At 36.0% G+C, this 23,943-nt stretch overlaps 1 protein-coding gene and 1 long non-coding RNA gene across 2 annotated transcripts in view; both read right to left on the bottom strand.

Moving 5' to 3' along the window:
- Positions 1 to 577: 577 nt before the first annotated feature.
- LOC125473682 overlaps positions 578 to 23,943 on the bottom strand; it is a 35,095-nt gene continuing 11,729 nt past the window's right edge. Inside the window, exon 3 of the long non-coding RNA XR_007255505.1 lies at positions 578 to 899. This is a non-coding gene — a long non-coding RNA (uncharacterized LOC125473682). The remainder of the gene's footprint in view (positions 900 to 23,943) is intronic.
- LOC125473681 (7-deoxyloganetin glucosyltransferase-like) lies at positions 7,956 to 9,961 on the bottom strand. The gene is made up of 2 exons (XM_048576869.1): positions 9,258 to 9,961; positions 7,956 to 9,042 (listed from the first exon to the last, which is right to left on the bottom strand). The coding sequence occupies exons 1-2, from the start codon at positions 9,763 to 9,765 to the stop codon at positions 8,120 to 8,122; spliced, it is 1,431 nt and encodes a 476-aa protein (XP_048432826.1). The 5' UTR covers positions 9,766 to 9,961; the 3' UTR covers positions 7,956 to 8,119.

Raw genomic sequence — 23,943 nt, 5'->3', positions numbered from 1 at the left:
AGAAAAGAGAATGTATTTAAGGTTGAAATAGAGTAGGCTTAACATTTTGTCCTGGTAATTATTTCCAACTCTTCCATGTATCGCAATTATATTCTTACTCTTCCAAATCACCCCTTTTTTTTTTTTTTTTTTTACCAAACACTCCGCAACATCCATTGGAACATCCAGAACACCATCATCAGAACTCCTAGAGCTCTAAATGATTTTCTCCTATTTTAATTAACTCCACATTCTTTAAACATATTATGACATGAAATACGAAATTAATATGGAACAGAAATCTATACCACATCATGAAAGTACAAACACATGTTAAAGCTATCCAAAGCACTGTACTATCCATTATGAACACCTTTGTTATCTATGTATCACATTCACATGTCTTTTCATTAAATATCCAAATCAATGCAAACAAAATCAGATTAGATACTTATTCACCAATGTTACTGATAAATACTTGTAATCAATAAGGAAACTAAAAGCAAAGTTGTATTCTAACCAAAACTAAAAAGCCGCAACGAAACCCCTTTGCAAAGTAGCTCATGAATAAGATCAAGCACCTACGCCTTAACACGTTGCCAAACTCAGATGCGTGATCTTCGTCCATATGCTCTATTACCTATGATTTCCAATCAGAGCAAGCAACATTATAAACCAATTACAGTACAACGGGGGCACCTGATTTCTGTGCAAACAGGAATATTTACAGGTTTTATGTGGCAGAACTTTCTAAAGAAGGGTTTGAAAGACAAATATGTTAGAAATTACCTCTACGCAAGCGCCAATATCAAATCCACTCAACCGGGAATCAAAATTTGTAATTGAACCATCATAGAGAATTGCAGATTTGATGGCTGACGTACTGCATCTAAATTTGAGTCAAACTTGGAATGAAGTATCTGCAATATTAACAGAAAATTAAGATTCATGGCTAAGGCAAGTGTTTAACTAAACAAACTTTATGGCAAAACAAACAAAGATCAATATCTTAAATCAGGACACTTATACATAAGGAAGAAACAGTTCTATTTCATTTGTTGTACCCACCATGACCTAGCACCACACGGATAAGGTTGATCCAAACAAATGATCCTTTAAAATTAGATAAAACAACTACTAATGCTCCCGACCATAAATTAGAACATACTCTTAGTCTTAAAAAAGTGTATCACATGTCTACTGGCAAGGCAAGATGTCACCCACTGAGTCTTCTGGTGACAAAATCACCAGCAACTAACTATATGTATATGACCCGGAATATGTATCGCATCATTCTTTAGTGCTTATCAAGAGTATTTTCTATTAGCATGTTTACGAATTCTCTAGTATGTTGATAAAAAAGTAAACAAATTCTCTTATGTTTTCAGTAATCGTACTTGGTGGTGAAACAAACAATGTTTACTGATGCATTCTAATTAAGGACAAATAATAATCCGCCAATGGAATTAGATCTACGCAGTCAATTGAACATGTCAAGTAAAATTCTAATTAAGGATAAATAATAATAATCCAACTTACTTTGTGTGTAAATTTCTGATAATGATGAATGTTTATAATGTGTGCATTTTATAGGTTAGGACAATGAGTTCTACAAAGAGTCCCATGCACAAGAATTTTGGCATGACTATTATAATAAATTAATAATCATGGATTATAGTAAACAAAAATATGTTACCAACTAACAATTTTGTTACCCTGGTGTCTGGAGAATATCAGGGTCAGGCATGTCAGTAAACAAAAATAACTTACCAACTAACAATTTGAAAGAGTCAACGTTTGAGGATACAAACTTGAATAGAGTAGTTTGATCAAATTCACTATTCATATAACTCTCACAAAAGGTGAAAATGTGTTTCGGAAGTTATACCTATGTAAACTCAAATCATATTCAAATACAATAAGACTTGTTTCTTTTAAAACTATAACTGACCATCCATCTAATCTGACTGTCATACTCAAATTTCTAACCTTTGAGACAAGTAGACGAAGAACGTCCAAATTGATGAGAAAATCGGTACACAAATTTTACGAAGACTAAACTGTCATTACATACATGTCCAATATGAATGGAGTAGCAAGTAAAAACATGAAGAAAGGACGGGCATAAGCAATCAAAATTATTTTTAGAAAGAGAATTAAAAAAAGGCCTTGTAAACTAGAGTTTCTTTGCTAAAATTACATGACAAGATGACAAGGCCGGCTGGTTGGAATCTTCAAACAGAATTCGTGATTATCAAAAAGCTTGTTGAGAGTATTAATAAGATACTTGATAATGAAAGTTCAAATTTTTCTCTTATCAAGAAAAGATTAAAGTTCAATTCTATCCCGGATCTTACGGTAAATTTCAGGCCGTTTTGAAAATGTGTTTTCAAAACTAAAAACGGCTTTAAATTGTCAGCTCGCCGAATCCTTTTCTTGAGGATCTGGGGATCTTGTAATCATATATGTTCATCGTACATCGTGCGGTCAGTTTTCATTAGGTACTATTTATATTTAATTTTAAATTTAAAATGATTTATGACCGCACAATGTACGATGAACGGATATAATTACAAGATCTCTAGATCCCCAAAAAATGGATCCGCCTTTTCCTCAGAAGTGCTTCTGACAATATTTGGTAAAAAAAATTAAGAACATACAAAAGCTTTTGGTTACCTAAAAAACACTTGCAATTTTGTTAAAATTATCGATACTTTTCTAATAGAAGTGATTTTACTCAAAATACATTTGAGCATAAGTACTCTAAAAGAAGTATTTTGGAGCGGACTTTTATTTCTCCATCTTTTTATTTTTCATTATAATCATAGTTATCTAAATGTATTAAATAAATTAACAGTATAGATACTAAGTAGTATATTCAGGATGAACCGTCCATTTATTTAATATATTTGGATGACTAAACAAACTCTAATTCAAATAATTTTTGCAGAGATAATCTTCAAATGACTAAACAAACTCTAAGTCAAATGCTATTTCGGCCTAGCAGTCTGCTAAAACATAAACAAACCTTTTGACCAAGTCCCAATAACTCTACCCTAAGAAGTTTTACACTTCCCTTCATTTGTAGAGGACCCTCACTAGCTATGTCTCAATTCTTAGTGTGATTTCTTGTTTGCAAGGGAATGGCGACCATGGGAACACAACAATTCGTATGTTACTCATAATTTTAAAGGCTTGAAAGCTTTTGCTCATGCCGCCCCTATTTTCTATGCATTTTAGCACAATATTTGTAGATAGAGTAAAGTTTGGGAGATCAAATTTTTAAATCAAATTTGTCAATCAATTGATGTGTTATCAATAAAAAATAAGCATATTAATCAACAATTAAGTAATAATCTATTCATCACTATTCACAACATTTGATTTACAAAATTTGATTTATAAATTGAATCTTTATAGCATTACCCTTGTAGATAACTTCGTGGATTATTATTGCACAAGCCAAAAAAGCGAGGATAGGTATTGAGTCATAATTAAGTTGTCGCATGGGTTAGCTCAAATGGTGAAGTTGAGTGAGACTTGAACCTTTTGCTAATTAATCACATTGAACTTCGACAATATGGTGCAAATTAAGTATTTTCCATCATTTCGTTATTTTTGTCACAAAACCTAGTGATCGACCCAAAGTCACATGTCTAATCACAAAGCCAGGTTAGATGTCAACATATGACTTAAACAACCTCATGTTAGATCCTTAACATGAATCTGGATTCTATCTGGATCCTCTTTGTGAGGATTCTGGGAATCCGTAAACCATATCTGTTCATCGTATATTATGTGATCAGGAATTATTTTAAATATTTTTATTGATTGCAATAATTAAACTTGTTTCTAAATATGATTAAACTGCGTCAAATGTAAAAATAAAATTTTCATTTAAGAGTAAGACGCCAAATTCGTAATAATATGATTTGACCACATTCAAATAAAAGAGATGATGATTATTCATTAACAAAACATCTCAATTTTGGGCATTTGTCTCCCCCCTAACGTGCAAGTAAATAGGATTACGAGTCAATTGCATCACCAAAGCAAAACAAACCCTCATGAATTGCAAATTTGCAATACAGTACTTTCCATTTTTGGAATCCAATTTGAAAAGACAAAAGGCCGCTACCTTCACGCAATGTCATAATGTAGAAAGTGTGAGAGAGGTAGAGAAAATTAGACGGAGAAAGAGAGTGAAAGAATTTCTCACGTGGCCAAATACCTAGCCAACATTTGGGGTACGTTTTTTATGCTTTTTTTAATTTTTTTAATTTTATCAAACACTCTCCTATAACAAACCATGAAAACTCTGATCCCTTCGTCGATACAGTTCTCTAGCCCAACCACCCCCGCCACCCCACACCCGCCCCCCCGCCCCCCCCCCCCCCCCCCCCCCCCCCCCCCAAAAACAAAATTTTGTAGCTTTATTCTTATGATTTGATTTAATTCTCAGATGGAATAGTAGTCTCTCCTCCTACTGGCGGCTATCGGAAACGGAGTGCAGCTTGTACGTTCAACTTTCTCCGATGGCCACTTCTGAACCACAGTCGTATTCTCACAAAACTCCAACGTAAGTTCATCAGTGTTTTCGTGCCCAAAATGCTATGATATTTTTCCGCATTCACACGCACATAAGTGAGTCTTAACTGTGCATGTATGAGATTGACGATGAAATTCACACGTACACTAGTGGATGAGAAGTTATGATCATTTTGTGCGTGTGTGGACGATTTCAAAAACTTAGCCTTTTCCTTTTGGTTTTATAAGAGATTGCATTTGATATATCATGCCAAAAATTTGAAATGACCAAACAAATGTTTAATTCTATCTGTTTGCTTGTTGATATCTCTTTTGGAAACTGGAAGAAGACTTCCCTGATATCTCTTTGCTTTCCCTCTTATCTTTGTTAGGAGTGAGTCAACTCGGAGCAAAGAACAAATTACGATTTTCTATAATGGACAAGTTTTTGTTTGCGACGTGACGGAACTTCAGATACTTCGTGTATTGTCTGAAATAGGTTTGCATTTTTAGGGGAAAAAAACTGTAGGTTCTCTGCAATGTGTATGAATATGATCCGTTTCTTTATATCTCATTCGTTTATTTCATGTTGCATTCAATGGAACGTGGTACTGTAGATTTTCCAGTAAATATATGAGAGTCAATGCTATACGACAACATTGTATCAACCAAAAAACAGAAGAGGAAACTGAGAAATGAAAGGAACAGAACAATTAGAGTTGTGTGCCATAAAGTATGGTTTCAAAACTGAAAAAGTTCTGGGTAGAAAAGAGGATGTGCAACAGAAGTATTAGTCAACAAGTAGCTTGAGCCCAACCCTGTCAACCCAACATAAATGTTATTAATCAGTAGTCAATTATTATTGGTTTTAAGTTTTTCATGTTTTTGGTACATCTGGAGAGAATGATTTCGATCTTGATTATGTTTTGGAAGGATAATTAGGATTTCAATCTAAAATATGCTTTGACCTTTATTTTTCAAATTAATGAAAACTTTATCTTTTACAACAGTAACATTGGATTTACTAAGCATAAGAGATACTATAGGGTTGGAAGGATGACCTCCACGACTGTGCCACAATGTAGTCTTAACAGTGTGTCCAAGGCATGAAATTGCTGGATAAGGTTGTTTCTGAGATGCAGGGGAAGAACAGGAAGGAATGGTATAAGGTATAGTCCATTGTTGCATAGTCCTTTATATATGATTCTCCCTGTGGCCTTGTCCTGAATCCAAAAACAAAATGCATCAAATATGCACCAACAATTATTGTCCAAGGAAATTCTGTAAACTGACAGCAAGTTATGAGTTATTCTATGAACGTAAAGAAAAAAATTTAATTTGATAGACTGCATAGGAATTTTGAAAGTGGAATGGCCAAAATGAGTGATTGATAAACCTTCACCATTTGCTGTTTGTAGTGTGTCATTATGAGGATATGGATAAGCCAAGGATAAATTGTGCAAATCATCAGTCAAATGATTGGTAGCACCAGAATTTGTCAACCATACTTATGGTGAAGCTGAATTTGATGAAGAAGATGGCATAGATGGCATATTATAAGAAGATGATGCATTTATATAAATTGGCAACTGAGAAGATTGCATATTTATCTAGAAGACATATTATTCATCACATGAGGCATAGTATTAAAAAACTGAGGATATTGCATTCATGGCAGTCATCTGTGATCCAGAAGTCTTGGCTTTATTTCTATAGAAACATGTCTTGGCAGTGTGATTGGTTGTATCACAAATCTAATAGGACTCAGAAGATTCAGCATCTCTATATAAGCACAATTGACAGACGAATAACCTTGTTGAGAACACAATTGACAAACAACATTGGTAGATGAGGCAACACAATTGAACTGAGAAGGATTTCCAAGAATACCAGGAGCATAATCATGAACAATAGGTTTGGAACTATAGTACCACTAGCCTTCATTATTGTAATGTATGTTCCCCTGATTATTCGATTTCCCTTTGCTTTTGTATTTGGAACGATTGCCACGATTGAAAAAAGTTGGACTGCCCAGAATTCCCACTGTGATTTCCATTGTTAAAACCATTACTGCCATTTTGGAACCCAAAAGTACCATTAGAATTCCCATAGGAAAACCTAGAACTACCATTGTGACTTTGATTTTGAGCCAGCAAAGTAGTGGGAAAATTGACATAAGAGTTACTCTCAATAATTGCTTCCTCAGCAAGCAACAGAGCAGAGCATGAAACTCCTCGAGTGAAATCACACGTTCATGACCACGAATAGCACACTGGAACATGTTATATTTAGCTGGAATACCATTTAAAGCCAAGATAACAATGTCCTCATCAACAAAAGTAACCCCTGCTGCAGAGAGATAATCTCTAGCCTCCTCGATAATCTCTAGCCTCCTTGATGCGCTGAAGATATTGACTTACGGAATCAGCCCCTTTCTTGATAATTTGTAAGTCAGACCGAAAATGGAAGTCTTTGTAACTGTGGAAAATTAGTCTTGAAGACCCACCCATAAATCTCTTACATTGGTGCTCCCAATTGCACAAGAAATTGCAATCGAAGACAAATTAGCAGTGATAAGTTGCATTAGTGCTTTATCATGCATCTTCAAAACTTTAAACTCATCAGATTCAACTCTGAAATTGGAACTAGCGGATACAACCTCTGAATCAGCAGAACTTGAAGAAGAAAACTGAGAGGGACAAGGATTTGATCCATCCACAAAATCCATAATGCCATACACTTCGAGCATCAATTTCATCTGAAAATGCCATTGAAGATAGTTGGTATCATCCAACTTAGCAGCAACAGATGAAAAAAATATTATGAAAATTATGAATATTATGCTTTGGTTGATTTGCTATTTTACGCATGTCCTAGGGAGATCGTGAAAGAAAATAGGCAAGGTTTTGAAGAAATCGTTTTACGCATGACTTATTAGTTGATTTGCCTACTGCCTAGGCCACCCCCATGACCATGAATTTCAAAAAGTAATTCATTGATTAGTATTTGCAAACGTAAAATTAGTTGAGCAAGGCAGAAAGACAGCACTTGATCACGAGTTCACGACTGTCCCCTTATTTAATAGAGAAAGAGAACTGCTTTACAATAATAGAGAAAGAGAACTGCTTTACAATAATGTAAGAATTAAAACTGGGTAGGAAACATATATGCTTTACAATAATTCGGTTTGTCATTTACCTTCAAAACCAAAGCCGACTGATAATTACGAAAGATGCTTTACAGAATCACTTTTGTTTTACGTTACCGAAATATTACTTTACCATCTAAATTGTCATTGGTTACATGCACTTGTTCTTCTATTCCTGTTAATAGTGCTGGAGTATTTATCCAAATTTCGATAAGAAATCGATGTTATCTTGTATCTTTGGCAGGAGAAAATCTTATGTGCCACAATGTATGATCCCAGTGACAGGGTAGAATTGCATACATAGCAAATAATGTATAACATTAAAATGTTCAACCCGAAATTAATATCTAGACAAAATTGAAGATGGTGGCAGGCTAAACATGTTGCCAATTCATCGAACCAATAACATCTAGGAATGCAGTGCATGTTTCTTGGTTGTTCTTGTGCAGAACATCTAGACTTTTCTTACAATTGAAATTGATTCACTAATTTTTCCAAGTTTGCAGATGAAGAACCGTGTGGACCATTGGCTTCCTCTGCCAATTTCTTCCACTCCATGGCCTCATGCTTCATTCTCTTACCCTTCTCTCCTTGCATCAGCTCTCTAACAAGCTTCTCCACTTCATCTCTCTTCACATTTTTATCAATCTCCGTACCAATGCCCCATTCTTTGCAAGTACAGTGACAGTTTGTTTGCTGATCAGCAAAGAAAGGCCAACACAACATGGGCACTCCTGCAGACACACTTTCCATTGTCGAATTCCAACCGCTGTGTGTCAAAAATCCTCCAACTGATGGGTGGTTAAGGACTTGCTCTTGAGGGCACCAACTCGCTATTAGACTTCTTCCTTTAGTTTCATCCACAAACTCAGATGGAAAAATTGCTGATTTACCAATTACCAAGTCAGGCCTAATTACCCAGAAGAAAGTAAGCTTGCTCCTTGCAAGTCCCCAGCCAAACTCCACAAGTTGTTCCGGTGTCATGACCGTTATGCTGCCGAAATTCACATAAACAACCGAGTTTGGCTTCTTATCGTCCAGCCAGGGGAGACACTCAGCTTCTTCTCTCCACAGACTGTATCCCAAGGACTTCAAAGGATGTTGTGGCATCTGATTGAGAAGTAACGGGAGAGGGCCAATGGCGTAAATGGGTGGATACATACTTGAGAGGCCATCCAAAACATCTTGCTCCAGTGCATCAAAGGTATGTACAATAATTGCTGAAGCTTCATGAACTCTACTCATTACTTCAAGGATGTTGTTAAAAATTTTGTCATCGGGATTTGTTGTCACAAAGTCGTTGGGGAGATCCCTCAAACGGATATGCTTCATTCCTGGAATCCAATCTATTATCTGGTCTAAAAAGCCATTCGTGAAACTGCTCTCATCTACAAACACCCAAGCAATACTTAATTAATAAAATTAAAAATAAAATCATAGGCATGTTTACGAAATTAAAGAGCAACTCTCTTGAGAATTTTTTTATTTACCAATGCCACAACTATCGTCCATGAACTTTAGATCAATTGGTCACTGGCGGTGGTGTATTGATTAAAAAAGAAATATCAAATAATAACGAAATTATACACTGCTAATTCTTTACCTTTAAGCGGTGCAAGTCCTCTTTCCACCAAAGCAGGATATTTCATATAGCCCATAGAGCTGCTTGCTGAAAATGTAAAGAAGAGTGTAATGGGAATGCCAAGTTGTTGAGCTGCAGTGGTTGTGAAAGCCATGAAACCATCTGAAACAATGAGAGTAACTGGAGGAGTAGTACGGTTGAGTTTCTTTATGAGGTCAAGAAAAGGTGCCAAGAAATTGTTTTTGACGGAATCTGCAAGCAAATTGAAGTCTTGGGTGGAATCGTCATCTCTATCCGGAAGGCCATCTGGGATTGTTTCAAACTGAAAATCACCAGGCAAGCCGTCAAGGGAGTCGGGTCCTAGAGATTTAAGAAAGCGCCTGTGATTGAACTCGGTGTTGACATAGGTTATACGAAAACCTTTATGGTGGAGAAGTTTTGATAATTGAAGCATGGCCTTTATGTGACCTTGTGCCGGAACCGGGATACAAACAGCATGAGGCTGATTAGCTTCTCCTACAGAAACCATCTTGGATTCTGTGTTTGCCTATTTGTTTGCTTTGCAGTGCTTGCACAAATTTCGACTATTTATAGTGCTTGTGATCTACTTTTCAAATGATCTTGTTTGAATAAAGAAAAATAAGTAATCTAAGCTGAATAAGTTGTCAATTGTGTTTTGATTTGTATAAGAATTTTATAGGTCAAAAAAGAGAAGCGTAGCTGAAGGAGATGAAGAAGCAAAGTTGAACTGGGCTCTTCGGATGGTCCTTCTACCTGTTTTTCTTTCTTTCTTGTCTAACTCGGGCTCGTTTGGATGTGCTTTTGAAAAAGCCAAAAACACTTCCAAATAAGTAAATGCATTTCAGTTTGAAAAAATGGTCATTTGGCAAATATTTCTACGGATCGGATCGTTGAAATACATTACAAAATGGATCTCACACTGTATGTAGAAAATGTGTTAAAAAAGATCTTGTCATGGTTCCGTTCCGTCCCCAAAAAATGTGAAACAAAAATAAGTTACCAACTAACAATTTGAAAGAGTCAACGTTTGAGGATACAAACTTGAATAGAGTAGTTTGATCAAATTCACTATTCATATAACTCTCACAAAAGGTGAAAATGTATTTCGGAAGTTATACCTATGTAAACTCAAATCATATTCAAATACAATAAGACTTGTTTCTTTTAAAACTATAACTGATCGTCCATTTAATCTGACTGTCATACTCAAATTTCTAACCTTTGAGACAAGTAGACGAAGAACGTCCAAATTGATGAGAAAATCGGTACACAAATTTTACGAATACTAAACTATCATTACATACATGTCCAATATGAATGGAGTAGCAAGTAAAAACATGAAGAAAGGACGGGCATAAGCAATCAAAATTATTTTTAGAAAGAGAATAAAAAAAAGGCCTTGTAAACTAGAGTTTCTTTGCTAAAATTACATGACAAGATGACAAGGCCGGCTGGTTGGAATCTTCAAACAGAATTCGTGATTATCAAAAAGCTTGTTGAGAGTATTAATAAGATACTTGATAATGAAAGTTCAAATTTTTCTCTTATCAAGAAAAGATTAAAGTTCAATTCTATCCCGGATCTTACCGTAAATTTCAGGCCGTTTTGAAAATGTGTTTTCAAAACTAAAAACGGCTTTAAATTATCATCTCGTCGGATCTTTTTCATGAGGATCTGGGGGATCTTGTAATCATATATATTCATCGTACATTATGCGATCAGTTTTCATTAGGTACTATTTATATTTAATTTAAAATTTAAAATGATTTATGACCGCACAATGTACTATGAACGAACATAATTACAAGATCTCTGGATCCCCAAAAAATGGATCCGCCTTTTCCTCAGAAGTGCTTCTGACAATATTTGGTAAAAAAAAATTAGGAACATAGAAAATCTTTTGGTTACCTAAAAAACACTTGCAATTTTGTTAAAATTATCGATACTTTTCTAATAGAAGTGATTTTACTCAAAATAAATTTGAGCATAAGTCCTCTAAAAGAAGTATTTTGGAGCGGACTTTTATTTCTCCATCTTTTTATTTTTCATTATAATCATAGTTATCTAAATGTATCAAATAAATTAATAGTGTAGATACTAAGTAGTATATGCAGGATGAACCGTCCATGTATTTAATATATTTGGATGACTAAACAAACTCTAATTCGAATAATTTTTGCAGAGATAATCTTCAAATGACTAAACAAACTCTAAGTCAAATGCTATTTCGGGCTAGCAGTCTGCTAAAACAGAAACAAACCTTTTGACCAAGTCCCAATAACTCTACCCTAAGAAGTTTTACACTTCCCTTCATTTGTAGAGGACCCTCACTAGCTATGTCTCAATTCTTAGTGTGATTTCTTGTTTGCAAGGGAATGGCGACCATGGGAACACAACAATTCGTATGTTACTCATAATTTTAAAGGCTTGAAAGCTTTTGCTCATGCTGCCCCTATTTTCTATGCATTTTAGTACAATATTTGTAGATAGAGTAAAGTTTGGGAGATCAAATTTTTAAATCAAATTTGTCAATCAATTGATGTGTCATCAATAAAAAATAAGCACATTAATCAACAATTAAGTAATAATCTAATCATCACTATTCACAACATTTGATTTACAAATTGAATCTTTATAGCATTACCCTTGTAGATAACTTCGTGGATTATTATTGCACAAGCCAAAAAAGCGAGGGTAGGTATTGAGTCATAATTAAGTTGTCGCATGGGTCAGCTCAAATGGCGAAGTTGAGTGAGACTTGAACCTTTTGCTAATTAATCACATTGAACTTCGACAATATGGTGCAAATTAAGTATTTTCCATCATTTCATTATTTTTGTCACAAAACCTAGTGATCGACCTAAAGTCACATGTCTAATCACAAAGCTAGGTTAGACGTCAACATATGACTTAAACAACCTCAAGTTAGATCCTTAACATGAATCTGGATTCTATCTGGATTCTCTTTGTGAGGATTCTAGGAATTCGTGAATTATATTTGTTCACCGTACATCATGTGATCAGGAATTATTTTAAATATTTTTATTTAAAATTAAATACAAACCGAAGTACCTGACAAAAACTGACCGCATGATGCATAATGAACAGACATGATTTACGAATTCTCAAGATCCTCACCAAAAGGATCTGGGATCCTGTTGGCCTTAAGAAAGCTATATATAGTAATAGTACGTACTTTCAAATTTTGCTTCAATGTGTAAGATTCTTTCCACTGATTAACTAGTTTGGCTTAGTCATATAAATTCAACTTCGACCTAATCTTGTCACACTCAAACCTAATTAAGGTCTAATCATACAATCCCAAGTATTTTCTGGTAACATGATGGCACCAAGATATTGGAGTTAGATATAATCCAAATTTAGCAAGGAACAAAATAGTTAGGAACAGTTGAGATCCAGTAATAGCAATAAAACATGGCATGTGCAGAAACGATGTGACATAATATACCAAAGTGCACCACCTCCTTTAAATATACTCCAAAGTTTTACAGCATATAGAGGAAATATCACATTTTTCACACAACTTAAACACACAAATTACAAATATACTGTAAAGTTTTACAACATATGGAGGAAATTAATCGGAATGGTGGCCAGCCACCTAACGTCTAGGGTAGACCCAGACGACGCTAAGTGGAACTTAAACGATGCTAGATGGAGATTTTGAAAACAGTAGTTAGAAAGGCATCATATCTTATTTCCTTTACAAAACCAGTAAAAAACCAAGCAAAGCGGTACCATCTCATAAGACTTGCAACTCCCATTTGCACATGATTGGCTTTCGGCTCTCATGCATTTGTAATGAAGGGGAAACAAATTTAAGCACGTGCCGTTTGAGGGACAATTTCCACGTGCCTTAAGTTAATGAAAACAACTTTTCCTTTTGAGAAAGGAGGACTTGACTACCTAGATGAGTGACAATATGTAATGTGAGTGAAAGTACGTACATGATAATTGCATGCATGTGGGCTGCAATACATGCCTATGTTGTATGACAAGGACGTTTGTGGAACAAGTCTTATCCATGCCTATGTTGTTTATTTCCCTTCTTGTTTTAAAAATGTCCATTTTCTTATTATATGTGAGAATTTAAAGACTGGTCTACAACATTCACAAGTATTTATTATTATCACTATTCATGAATTAGATATGTTTTGTAAATGTCATTACAACATGTTTGATGTTTAAATAATGATAGTAGTGAGTATTTACAAGTATTGTAACAAAATTTGACATTTTAAGTGAGTCTAGATATTAGCAATCATTCGTATAATCAATTTATTATACTTGTGTACAGAAAATGGTTCTCACTACACCCTTGGAACCCACTAAATTCCTCATCCAAACAAACCCTTTGTGTTTTTGGATTTTAGAGAAACATATCGAAAGATATTTTTGTTGATTGCAATAATTAAACTTGTTTCTAAATATGATTAAACTGCGTCTAATGTAAAAATAAAATTTTCATTTAAGAGTAATGTTGGAGCAATATTAGAAAATATGAAAAATAACAATATAAATGCAATGATAATAATCATAAAAAATTTCACAACATCAATTATATATGAGATTAATATAAACAACTAAAGAGAAAGTTAGAAAAACTGACAAACTTGGAGATTGAGGCTTGCATAAATGCAATGTCCTAAAGATAGAATTTCGCCCCTACTCTTGTGCTTGTAATTCGGTAGGCGTCTATCTCCCAGGATTCAACAATCTATAATCCAAAGTCAAAGCACTTCAATCTTCGGACTCTGGCAAACTTTATATATTCCATACTCTCAAGACACGACTCGGAATTTGACTCACGAAGCATGAGAGAAACAAAGTGGGGAAACCCTATTTCTCAAGAGTAAAAATTAACTCTAATTTTTCTATCATTTATACCAATGGTTTCATGGGTTTAAATAGAATCAAATTTCTACTTATAAAAGAGATGTAACTTTTCATCTATAAGTATACATCACTTATCAAGGAATACACCTAAACAACATAACCTTTCCAAGAAATTGGTTAACAATATTTTTCATTCAATTATTAAAATTATATATTACAATATATAATTTCCAACAATCCCCCACATGAATGAAAAATTAGGAAGAATTTGAGAGTACAGACGGACAAGAGATGCATCGGGAGAGGTGTCTTTTGGACTTGAACCTACCCTAATGAATACTTATCGGATTTACTTGGTGACGCAGTAAATATAGAATCTTGAACTGTTCACCGTAGTAATAAACCGAGACAATAAGCAACACACATCACTAATCCTAATATATTCTGGTTCATACGGTTGTGTTCATTTTGGTCCTGAACAAATCTCAGATTCATGAGAGCTTTAGAGAATTTAGCCATCTCATACTCATAAAAGCGACCCACATAACAGAAAATTTCCAGGCCACACTCCTGTTAGCCATGAATAATAGTCGATCAATATGTGGATTACAGGGATGGTCAACCGGTACATCTTTATCTTTATCTTTATCTTTATATATAAAGCCAGCAGTCTTATTTTGAGGTCACTGGCTTCATCAAAAATATTTGGATAAAAATGCCTCTAAACAAAAAAAATATTCAAAAACAACCTAAAATAATGTAAGGGTATTTTCATCATATAAACAGTATTTTTTATAATTAATTATTGAGTGCTGATAAACCTATTCTGCTGTCTTATTTCTCCACCCATTTTTGATTAATTTTTTTAATGTCAATTTTAACCTCTTCTAAAATGACATATAAGGACAAAGCAAAAAACTAGTTGCTTCCAATGATCTGCAAGCACACGCTAAATTCACACCCAAATTAACAATTCATGGACTCACAAAAAAGCTACATTCTTGTTCGGATTTTATCATTCTACATTGCTTTTGGGTGTCTCAATCAGTCCCTCAAAATTTTCAAAAATGTTGAAGATACAGGTACTATTGTAAGGAACCATATGATCAAGGGCCACGCTCGGAGCAAAATTTCATAGAAGTTGGTTGAATTGTATAAATGGCTGGTGGGTTTGGAGGCAGAGGCTAATGGGTTTTCCTATTCGTATGTTTTAGTGCTTGGGGTTAGTGATAAAAGGGGAACAGGTGCAAAGGAGGGTTCTGGTAAGTGGGTTTGCGGGTGGTGTCAAGTATGCACGCCGGGTGATTGATGGTATGAGTGAGAGGAGTGTTGAGAGTTGGAATTCGCTGCTTGCTGGCTATCTATGGTGTCTGGAATTCGCTGCTTGAGCGCTATGTATGGTGTTTGGATGTTGATGGTGTGCAAAGAATTATTATGAGATGCTGGAGAGGAATTTTGTTTCATGGATCAGCATGATTGTGGGGTGTGCTTAGAATGGGAGGTATAAGGAAGCTTTGTCTTTGTTTGGCCAAATGAGGAAGCCTAGTGTGGAATTGAATCAGGTGGGCACCATTATCAACCTATGCCGAAATAGGGGACTTGAATTTGGGAAGGTGGATTCACTGGCACATTGAAGAGCGATTGTAGATAAGTCCCAGCCATTGTTGGCGACTCTGTACAATGCACTCATACAAATTTATGACAAGTTGTTAATTAGAGGTTATTTTAGGAATAATAGTGAGTGTGGAAATAACATTTTAACTTTTTAACTTTATATGTTGGGTGAAATTATAATGTGGGTGGAGAAATAGGACAATGGGGTGGGTTTAGTAGCACTCTAATTAGTTTTGTACAATTTTTATTTTATTTTTTTTTATAATTAGTGCCTCACAATGGACTAACAATAATGTGATTTAATCAATTGTTTAATAATATTATTTTTTTTCTATTTTTAAACACGTTCAAAATATATTAAGAGGTGGGTAGTGCTGGTTATAAAAAAAGTTTTTTGCACTCTCATAATAATGTGATTCAATTAGTTGTCAAATGATCGTTTTTTTTTTTTTTTTTTTTGAACAAATGATATTATCTACATTAAGAGGGAGAGTGTGGGCTTAGTCTCATAATAGGCTATAAATGATGTGAATCAATTAGTTGTTTATTAAATATTATTTTCTCTATTTTTAATGCAAATTCAATAGAATGTAGATGGAAATTGAAAAATCGATTTTATTATGTGAAGTCAGCTGCTTTCATTGGGTTATGAGGGGTTTCTTGTAGCATGGTCTAATATTATTAATTTAGTCCAAATATTTAACTTTCTTTTTGTCATAAAAGAAAAAAAAATATTGAAGCAATTCATGCATATTGAACCAATTCTAGTATGGCCCTAAGTTTTTGCAATAAAATCAATTTGCAAGATATAGAGTAACCAAAATTCTTTATGAGTACATGCATGGTTTGGTAAATTTCTAATGTGGGATATTTCTTCGTTTTCTCACACGTTTCCTTATGCATGCAGAATTTTCAAGCTCAATACGTGAATAACCGAGTGACACGAAATACGTATAGCGGTTGGACCACATGTGAGCCAACTTTCTCTAATTCCATGAATCACATACAAAATTTGTTGAAATTCCGATAGAGGACACTTCTTCACGTCCTTTCATTCCTATTCTTATCTTCATGCTAGTACGGGCAGTAAAATAACCTTGTTTGAAGAATCTTGAATGGAGTGATCCAAATTAAATAACTAGTCAATTATCTTGTAATAAAATTTTCATTGGTTACCCTTTGGATTTATTTGTAGGTCAAAGAATATTGCTGCAGTGACAGAAGACCATAACTATGTAATTACAGGGAATGCAGAAGAAAAAAGACAAGGTTTTGAAGAAAGTTATTTGGGGCTTTTGATTGGCCGAAGTAGGATTGGATTTGGCTATCTAAGACCAATTTCAATTTAATTAACAACTAAATAATTTGAGATCATACCTTCTCTGTTAATTTTTTTTTAACAAACGATATATCTATACTAAGAGAATAAGAAAGTGGGACAAGCCCCATAATGGGCTAGGCTTAGCCCACTCTCCACTCTATTAGTGCAGATAATATCGTTTATTTAAAAATAAATTAATAAATAAAAAATAAAAATAAAAATGAGCGAGAGGTTTTAGGTTCGATTCTCGTCAAAGACGAATTTGAACCACATTATTCCTAGCTCATTGTGAAGCTTAGCCCACTCTCCTACACCCTTAATGTAGATAATATCGTTTGTTAAAAAAAATCAATAACATAAATGAAATAAATCCAACACAAGCTCCACTAATCCAAAGTAATCTTTATAATTAGTCCAAACGAAGTCAACCTGATGGATCAACTTTGACAAAGGTAATATGAAAACCTCTACTGTGCAGGAGTTTTGCAAATTTAAGCGTTGCCTTGATATGGCTTCGAGTCAGAACTGGAATGCAAACAGCGTGAGGCTTAGTAGCTACTGTCGTGGCTGTTGAGAATGAATCTTATAGTAATGAGAGGAGAGATCTTGCATATGCTTATAAGTAGTTAGGCTACTCCTCATATTGTCAATTTGTTTTGTAGTGGAACCTCAACTTTTTTCCTGGTATTAGAGCAGGTTGGCCCACGTGTGAAGCCTAACGGCAACACATGTTTCACGCCAACCAATTCATGTTGTCCACTTATTTGGCTTGAAAATTCACATGATCCACATCACCCAATTCGTGTTTTCCATGTGTTTGGCTTGAAAATTCGTCATACGTGAGGAGCCGTGTGAGAATGTAAAAGTAAAAGAGTCCCACACTGGTGAAAAGAAAAATCTTGCAAGGGCTTATAAGAGGCTGAGCTACTCTCCATATTTACAATTGGTTTTATGGTATAATCTCAACTTTCTTTAGAGTGTAAGAGCAGGTTGTTCCACGTGTGAAGCTCAACGGCCACACGTGTTCCACGTCACCGAGTTATGTTGTCCACGTATTAGGCTTAAAAATTTGTCCACGTATCAATTGTTTATTAAATATTATTTTCTCCATTTTTAATGTAAATTCAATAGAATGTAGATGGAAATTAAAAGACCGATTTTATTATATGAATTCAACTACTTTGATTGGTTTATGAAGGGTTTCTTCTAGTATGGTCTAATATTTTTCATTTATTCCAAATATTTGACTTTCCTTTTGTCATAAAAAAAATTATTGAAGCAATTCACACGTATAAATACATTTAAAATGTGTAAGTCGAATGTAGCACACATTAATTCAAAAAATGGCTTTTGCACGCTCCAATTCAAAAACTATAATCAATTCTTGAATTAACCTGTGAACCACATGTCAACAATAGAATTTTACATTTTAATATTTAAGATGCGACAATGTAACACAAAAATAAACGAATAACTTCAGAGCTAGCAACTAACAACAAACAAATTAAACTTGAATTGGTTTTTACCTTGCAATACGTCATTCGTTCCAAATACACAAGGCAAACAACTCTAGCATGGAACTCTCGTTCCTTATTCAAACAAACTTTCTTGCACAAACTTAAACAAGCCTTGAACAAATTTCATCCTCAAAATTTAAAACGTACCAGTGTTAGAAAATAGTTATGGGTATTTCTTCCGCATTTCAGTTTATAATTCCCATGTAGCACTTTCCACATCACCATGTTGCCAAAGAACTTTGACCAACATAATTGATACTGTACTAAGGGTTTGTTCTTTATGATCCAATATTTGGATTGGTCTATCTTCAAAGGATTAGCCTTCATCTGCTCAAAACTCTTGCTAGTCGATAGCATGTGTTGGATCTGGTTCATATTTTTGAAGCATTGAGACATCGGAAACATTGTGAACACTTGAAATTTGTGGTGATAAAGCTAATCTGTAAGCACTTCCTCTATTCTCTATACGATTTTAAAACGACCAATAAATCTAGGAGATGACTTCCCAAACTTTTCAAATCTTTTGATTCCTCTAGAGGGAGATATCATGAGAAATATGTGATCTTATTGGAAGAATAAGCCGTCCTACAGCTGTCAAGCCGTCCTACAGCCGTCCTACCTTGTCCTACCTACACACTTGTATCATGTATATATATCCTTGTAATCTTGTAGAGAAACATAATGAGAAAAAGCATTCTCTTCCATATTTTCCACATGGTATCAGAGCCGGAACCTTAACCGGCCTGACTCCATTGTTGTCCCTTCTCTTCTTCTGCACATTCGTTTCGATAATGGCAGAAGATAATCTTTTTGGCTCAGAAGCTGAAAGCTTCACAGCTTCTCGCCCTAGTTTTCCAGAAGCTGAAGTCAACCCAAACCAACGTTTGTGTTCTGTGTTGTTAAATGAGTTTAACTATCTTCCATGGTCTAGATCAATATCTCTTGCCCTTGGAGGAAGATCCAAACTTGGATTCGTCAATGGAAATATTGAAGCACCTGATGTCGCATCGCCGGAGTATGAAGCATGGCTGTGCAAAAACCAGCTGGTCATGTCGTGGCTCCTCAACTCCATGGATCCTAAGCTGTCTGAAATTTTCAGTTTTTCAGAATCCTCTAGTGCTCTTTGGAAGGCAGTCAAGGACATGTATGGAAATCAAAACAATGCTGCTCGAGTGTTCCAGCTTAAGAGGAATCTTGCAAGTCTTCAACAAGGTGATAAATCATTTGTTCATCATCTCAGTTGCATGAAAAACATGTGGAACGAACTAGAAATGTATCGACCACACACTATCGATGCTGCCATACTGTTAAAAAGGTCCGAGGAAGACAAAATCTTTCATTTGCTTGCAAGTTTGGGTTCTGAATATGAAGATCTTAGAAGCCATATTCTAATGAATCCCGAACTTCTATCATTTGCAAGTGTTTGCACTACTATCCAGCGAGAAGAAGTACGCAGAAAAGTCATGAATGTTGACGTAAAACCTAGTGTGTCTGAGGCTAGAGCTTTTGTGACAAATCACAAGTCATTTGGAGATAAAGTATACAAGGGAAAAAGGCCAGATCTGAAATGTCTACATTGTAATAATGTTGGACATCTAATAGATCGATGCTGGATATTGCACCCTGAGAGATCATAAGGGCTCACACGCTAGACCACATACAAACAAGTACCATGCTGCTGCTGCTACATCCATCGGTGGGTCGATGAACTTTATAGCCAATCCGGCTGACTTGTTGAATGAGTTCTCAACCTACCTTCAAACCAGAAAAGGAAACAGAGGTGAAACGTCGACTGGGGAAAGTCAAACTGCTCTTCTTGGACAGTTTGCAGGGTTCTTAGATGAATCTGGTCATGTACCTCAAGGAGACATTCCAGGTATCATGTGTGCTCTTTCAACTGCTCTAAATGTTAGTCACTCTCATGATTTTTGGATTATAGACTCAGGTGCCACAGATCACATGACAAATCAATATTCTAAGCTATACGATTTTGAAAGCCACACTAAACCATCACTAGTTTCTGTAGCAAATGGTAGAGGTGTGCCAGTTCTAGGTAGAGGGAAAGTTAAACTAATCTCAGAAACTGTTGAGTCCACAGCGTTATATGTTCCATCTTTTCCTTTTCAATTATTGTCCGTAGGAAGGATTACAAACTCCCTAAACTGTCGTGCAATTTTTTCCCCCCACAATGTTGTTTTTCAGGATCTAGCCACCAAGAAGCTGATTGGTGAAGGTCACTACCTAAATGGGTTGTACTATTTTTCAGAGGACCTCAATGTTCCAAAGGGGTTCCAAGTCAGTTTAAACCTAGAACATCGGTTGTGGCATCAACGCCTAGCCCATCCCTCAGAATCTGTGTTGTCTACGTTGTTCCCTAGTTTATGCAAATCCTCCCTTGTATGTGAAATTTGTCATTTGTCAAAATCTACTAGACTCCCATTCAATTCTTCCATGTCTAGGACTAGGAAGTTGTTTGAAATGGTGCACTCCGATGTTTGGGGACCTGCACCTCTAGAGTCTTTTGATGGTTATAGGTACTACGTTATCTTTGTTGATGATTTCTCAAGAGCCACTTGGTTGTACCTCCTAAAATTCAAAAGTGAAGTTATGGATGCTTTCAAGGACTTTCATAATCTTGTCATGAACCATTTTTCGTCCCAAATCCACATACTAAGGTCTGATAATGGCACTGAATATACATCCAAAAATATGACTAACTATTTGAGCACCCATGGAATTATACATCAAACAAGTTGTGTAGGTACTCCTCAGCAAAATGGAATTGCCGAAAGGAAGAATCGGGACCTACTTGAAAAAACCAGGGCGCTAATGTTGCAAATGAATGTGCCTAAGAGGTTTTGGTCTCAAGGAGTTCTTGCAGCCACCTACCTTATCAACAGACTGCCTAGTCGTGTTCTAGATACAAAATCACCATCTGAGGTAATGCAAAACAAAAAAAATTAATCTTTCCCATCTGACAATCTTTGGATGTACCTGTTATGTTCATATTCAATCCCATCACCGAGACAAGCTTGATCCCAAAGCTGTCAAGTGTGTTTTCATGGGATACTCCTCCACCCAAAAAGGGTACAAATGCTACAATCCGTGCTCCAGGAAGATGTTTGTCTCAAGAGATGTACGGTTTGATGAAAACCAACCATATTTCAACAAATCATCAGATCAAAATCGTCAGGGGGAGCATTTCCTAGATCTCTTCCCATTGCCAAATCCAGTCGAACCAAGTGACTGTGTCCATTCACTACCTCACAACCGGGACTCTCATGCAACTCTTAATGACAACTTGCTTATTGGAAACGACACTGAAGCCTCAGAAGCACAAGTAGTTCCCCATGACCATAACACAACATCTATACAAGAGAGTGGAGCTGAACCTATTGTGATCCCAGCTCAACCCCGCAGGAATCCGACTCGAGATCAACATCCACCATCAAGGCTGCAAGACTATGAAACTTACCATGCAAGGTACCCTATTCACAAGTTTGTAAATTACTCCAAAGTCTCTCACTCTCATGCAGTCTTCCTCAGTAAACTGTCCTATGAAAGTCAACCAAAGAACTTTCAAGAAGCCAATCGTCAAGTTGTGTGGAGGCTAGCCATGGAAGAAGAACTCAAAGCCTTGAATGAAAATAAAACCTGGAGTGTAGTTCAACTTCCCAAAGGCAAGAAGGTAGTAGGCAGTCGGTGGGTCTATAAAATCAAGTTTAATTCTGATGGCTCAATTGAATGACACAAGGCAAGATTGGTGGCTCGCGGTTTTACTCAAACTTTTGGAGTGGACTATAAGGAGACATTTGCTCCCGTGGCTAAGATGAGCACAATAAGGGTTTTGTTATCTGTTGCAGTGAACCATGAATGGCCATTGTACCAAATGGATGTAAAAAATGCTTTTTTACATGGAGACCTCGAAGAGGAAGTCTACATGCAACTACCCCCGGGTCATCCACAAGCACAGAATTCAGGTATGGCTTGCAAGCTTCATAAGTCAATCTATGGCTTGAAACAATCTCCTCGTGCCTGGTATGCCAAACTGAGCTCGGTACTTGAAAATTTTGGGTTCAAGAGAAGTCATGCTGATTCCTCCCTGTTTGTTCGAATAGGATCAGTTGGCAAATTAGTTGTACTAATCTATGTTGATGAAATCATCATCACAGGTGATAACATTGATGAGATTCACACTCTTAAACATTCTCTTCATCAACAATTTGCCATTAAAGACTTAGGAGTTTTAAAATACTTCCTTGGGATTGAACTGGCCACTTCCCACAAGGGACTTTTTTTGAGTCAAAGGAAATATGTGATTGACTTACGTCAAGAAGTGAAGATGATGGATTGCAAACCAACTCGTACTCCTCTTGATAGCAAATTGAAGTTGGACTTGACAGGAGAACCTCTCAGTGATATCAGTTACTACCAACGATTGGTGGGTAAGCTTATATATCTCACCATCACCACACCGGATATAACTTACGCCGTCAGTCTTGTAAGCCAATTCATGCATGCACCCACTGAAGCTCATTTAAATGTTGTTAAAAGAATTCTCAGATACCTCAAAGGCTCCATTGGTCGGGGAATCGTCATGAAAAACAATGGTCATACTCAAATCATTGCCTACACCGATGCTGACTGGGCAGGGAATGCTATTGATAGAAAATCCACTACTGGCTACTACACGTTGGTTGGAGGAAACCTCGTGACATGGAAGAGCAAAAAAACAAAATGTAATTGCTCGCTCAAGTGCCGAAGCTGAGTATAGAGCCATGGCTTCCACTGCATGTGAACTCATTTGGCCTAAGGGCCTTCTGTCGGACTTGGGGTTCTCAATCAACACACCTATGTCTCTTTTCTGTGACAATCAAGCAGCTATGCATATTGCCTCCAATCCGATGTTCCATGAACACACCAAACACATTGAAGTTGACTGTCACTACGTTCGGGAACAAGTCCAGTCCAAGGTAATTCAAACCACATTCACTCGAAGCCAAGATCAACTTGCTGATATTTTCACGAAGTCTCTTGCTTCTCCTCAGTTTCAAAGTCTGCTCTCCAAGCTTGGATCAATTAACCTCCTTGATCCAGCTTAAGGGGGAGTATTGGAAGAATAAGCCGTCCTACAGCCGTCAAGCCGTCCTACAGCCGTCCTACCTTGTCCTACCTGCACACTAGCCGTCCTACAGCCGTCCTACCTTGTCCTACCTACACACTAGCCGTCCTACAGCCGTCAAGCCGTCCTACAGCCGTCCTACCTTGTCCTACCTACACATTTGCCGTCCTACAGCCGTCCTACCTTGTCCTACCTACACACTTGTATCATGTATATATATCCTTGTAATCTTGTGGAGAAACATAATGAGAAAAA

Source organism: the organism of the source record quoted next, unplaced genomic scaffold (genome assembly GCF_019419815.1).
Source record: "Pyrus x bretschneideri cultivar Hongxiangsu unplaced genomic scaffold, Pyrus_bretschneideri_v1 Contig93, whole genome shotgun sequence".
NCBI lineage: Eukaryota > Viridiplantae > Streptophyta > Magnoliopsida > Rosales > Rosaceae > Pyrus > Pyrus x bretschneideri.
This window is presented reverse-complemented; position numbering and strand designations above follow the sequence as displayed.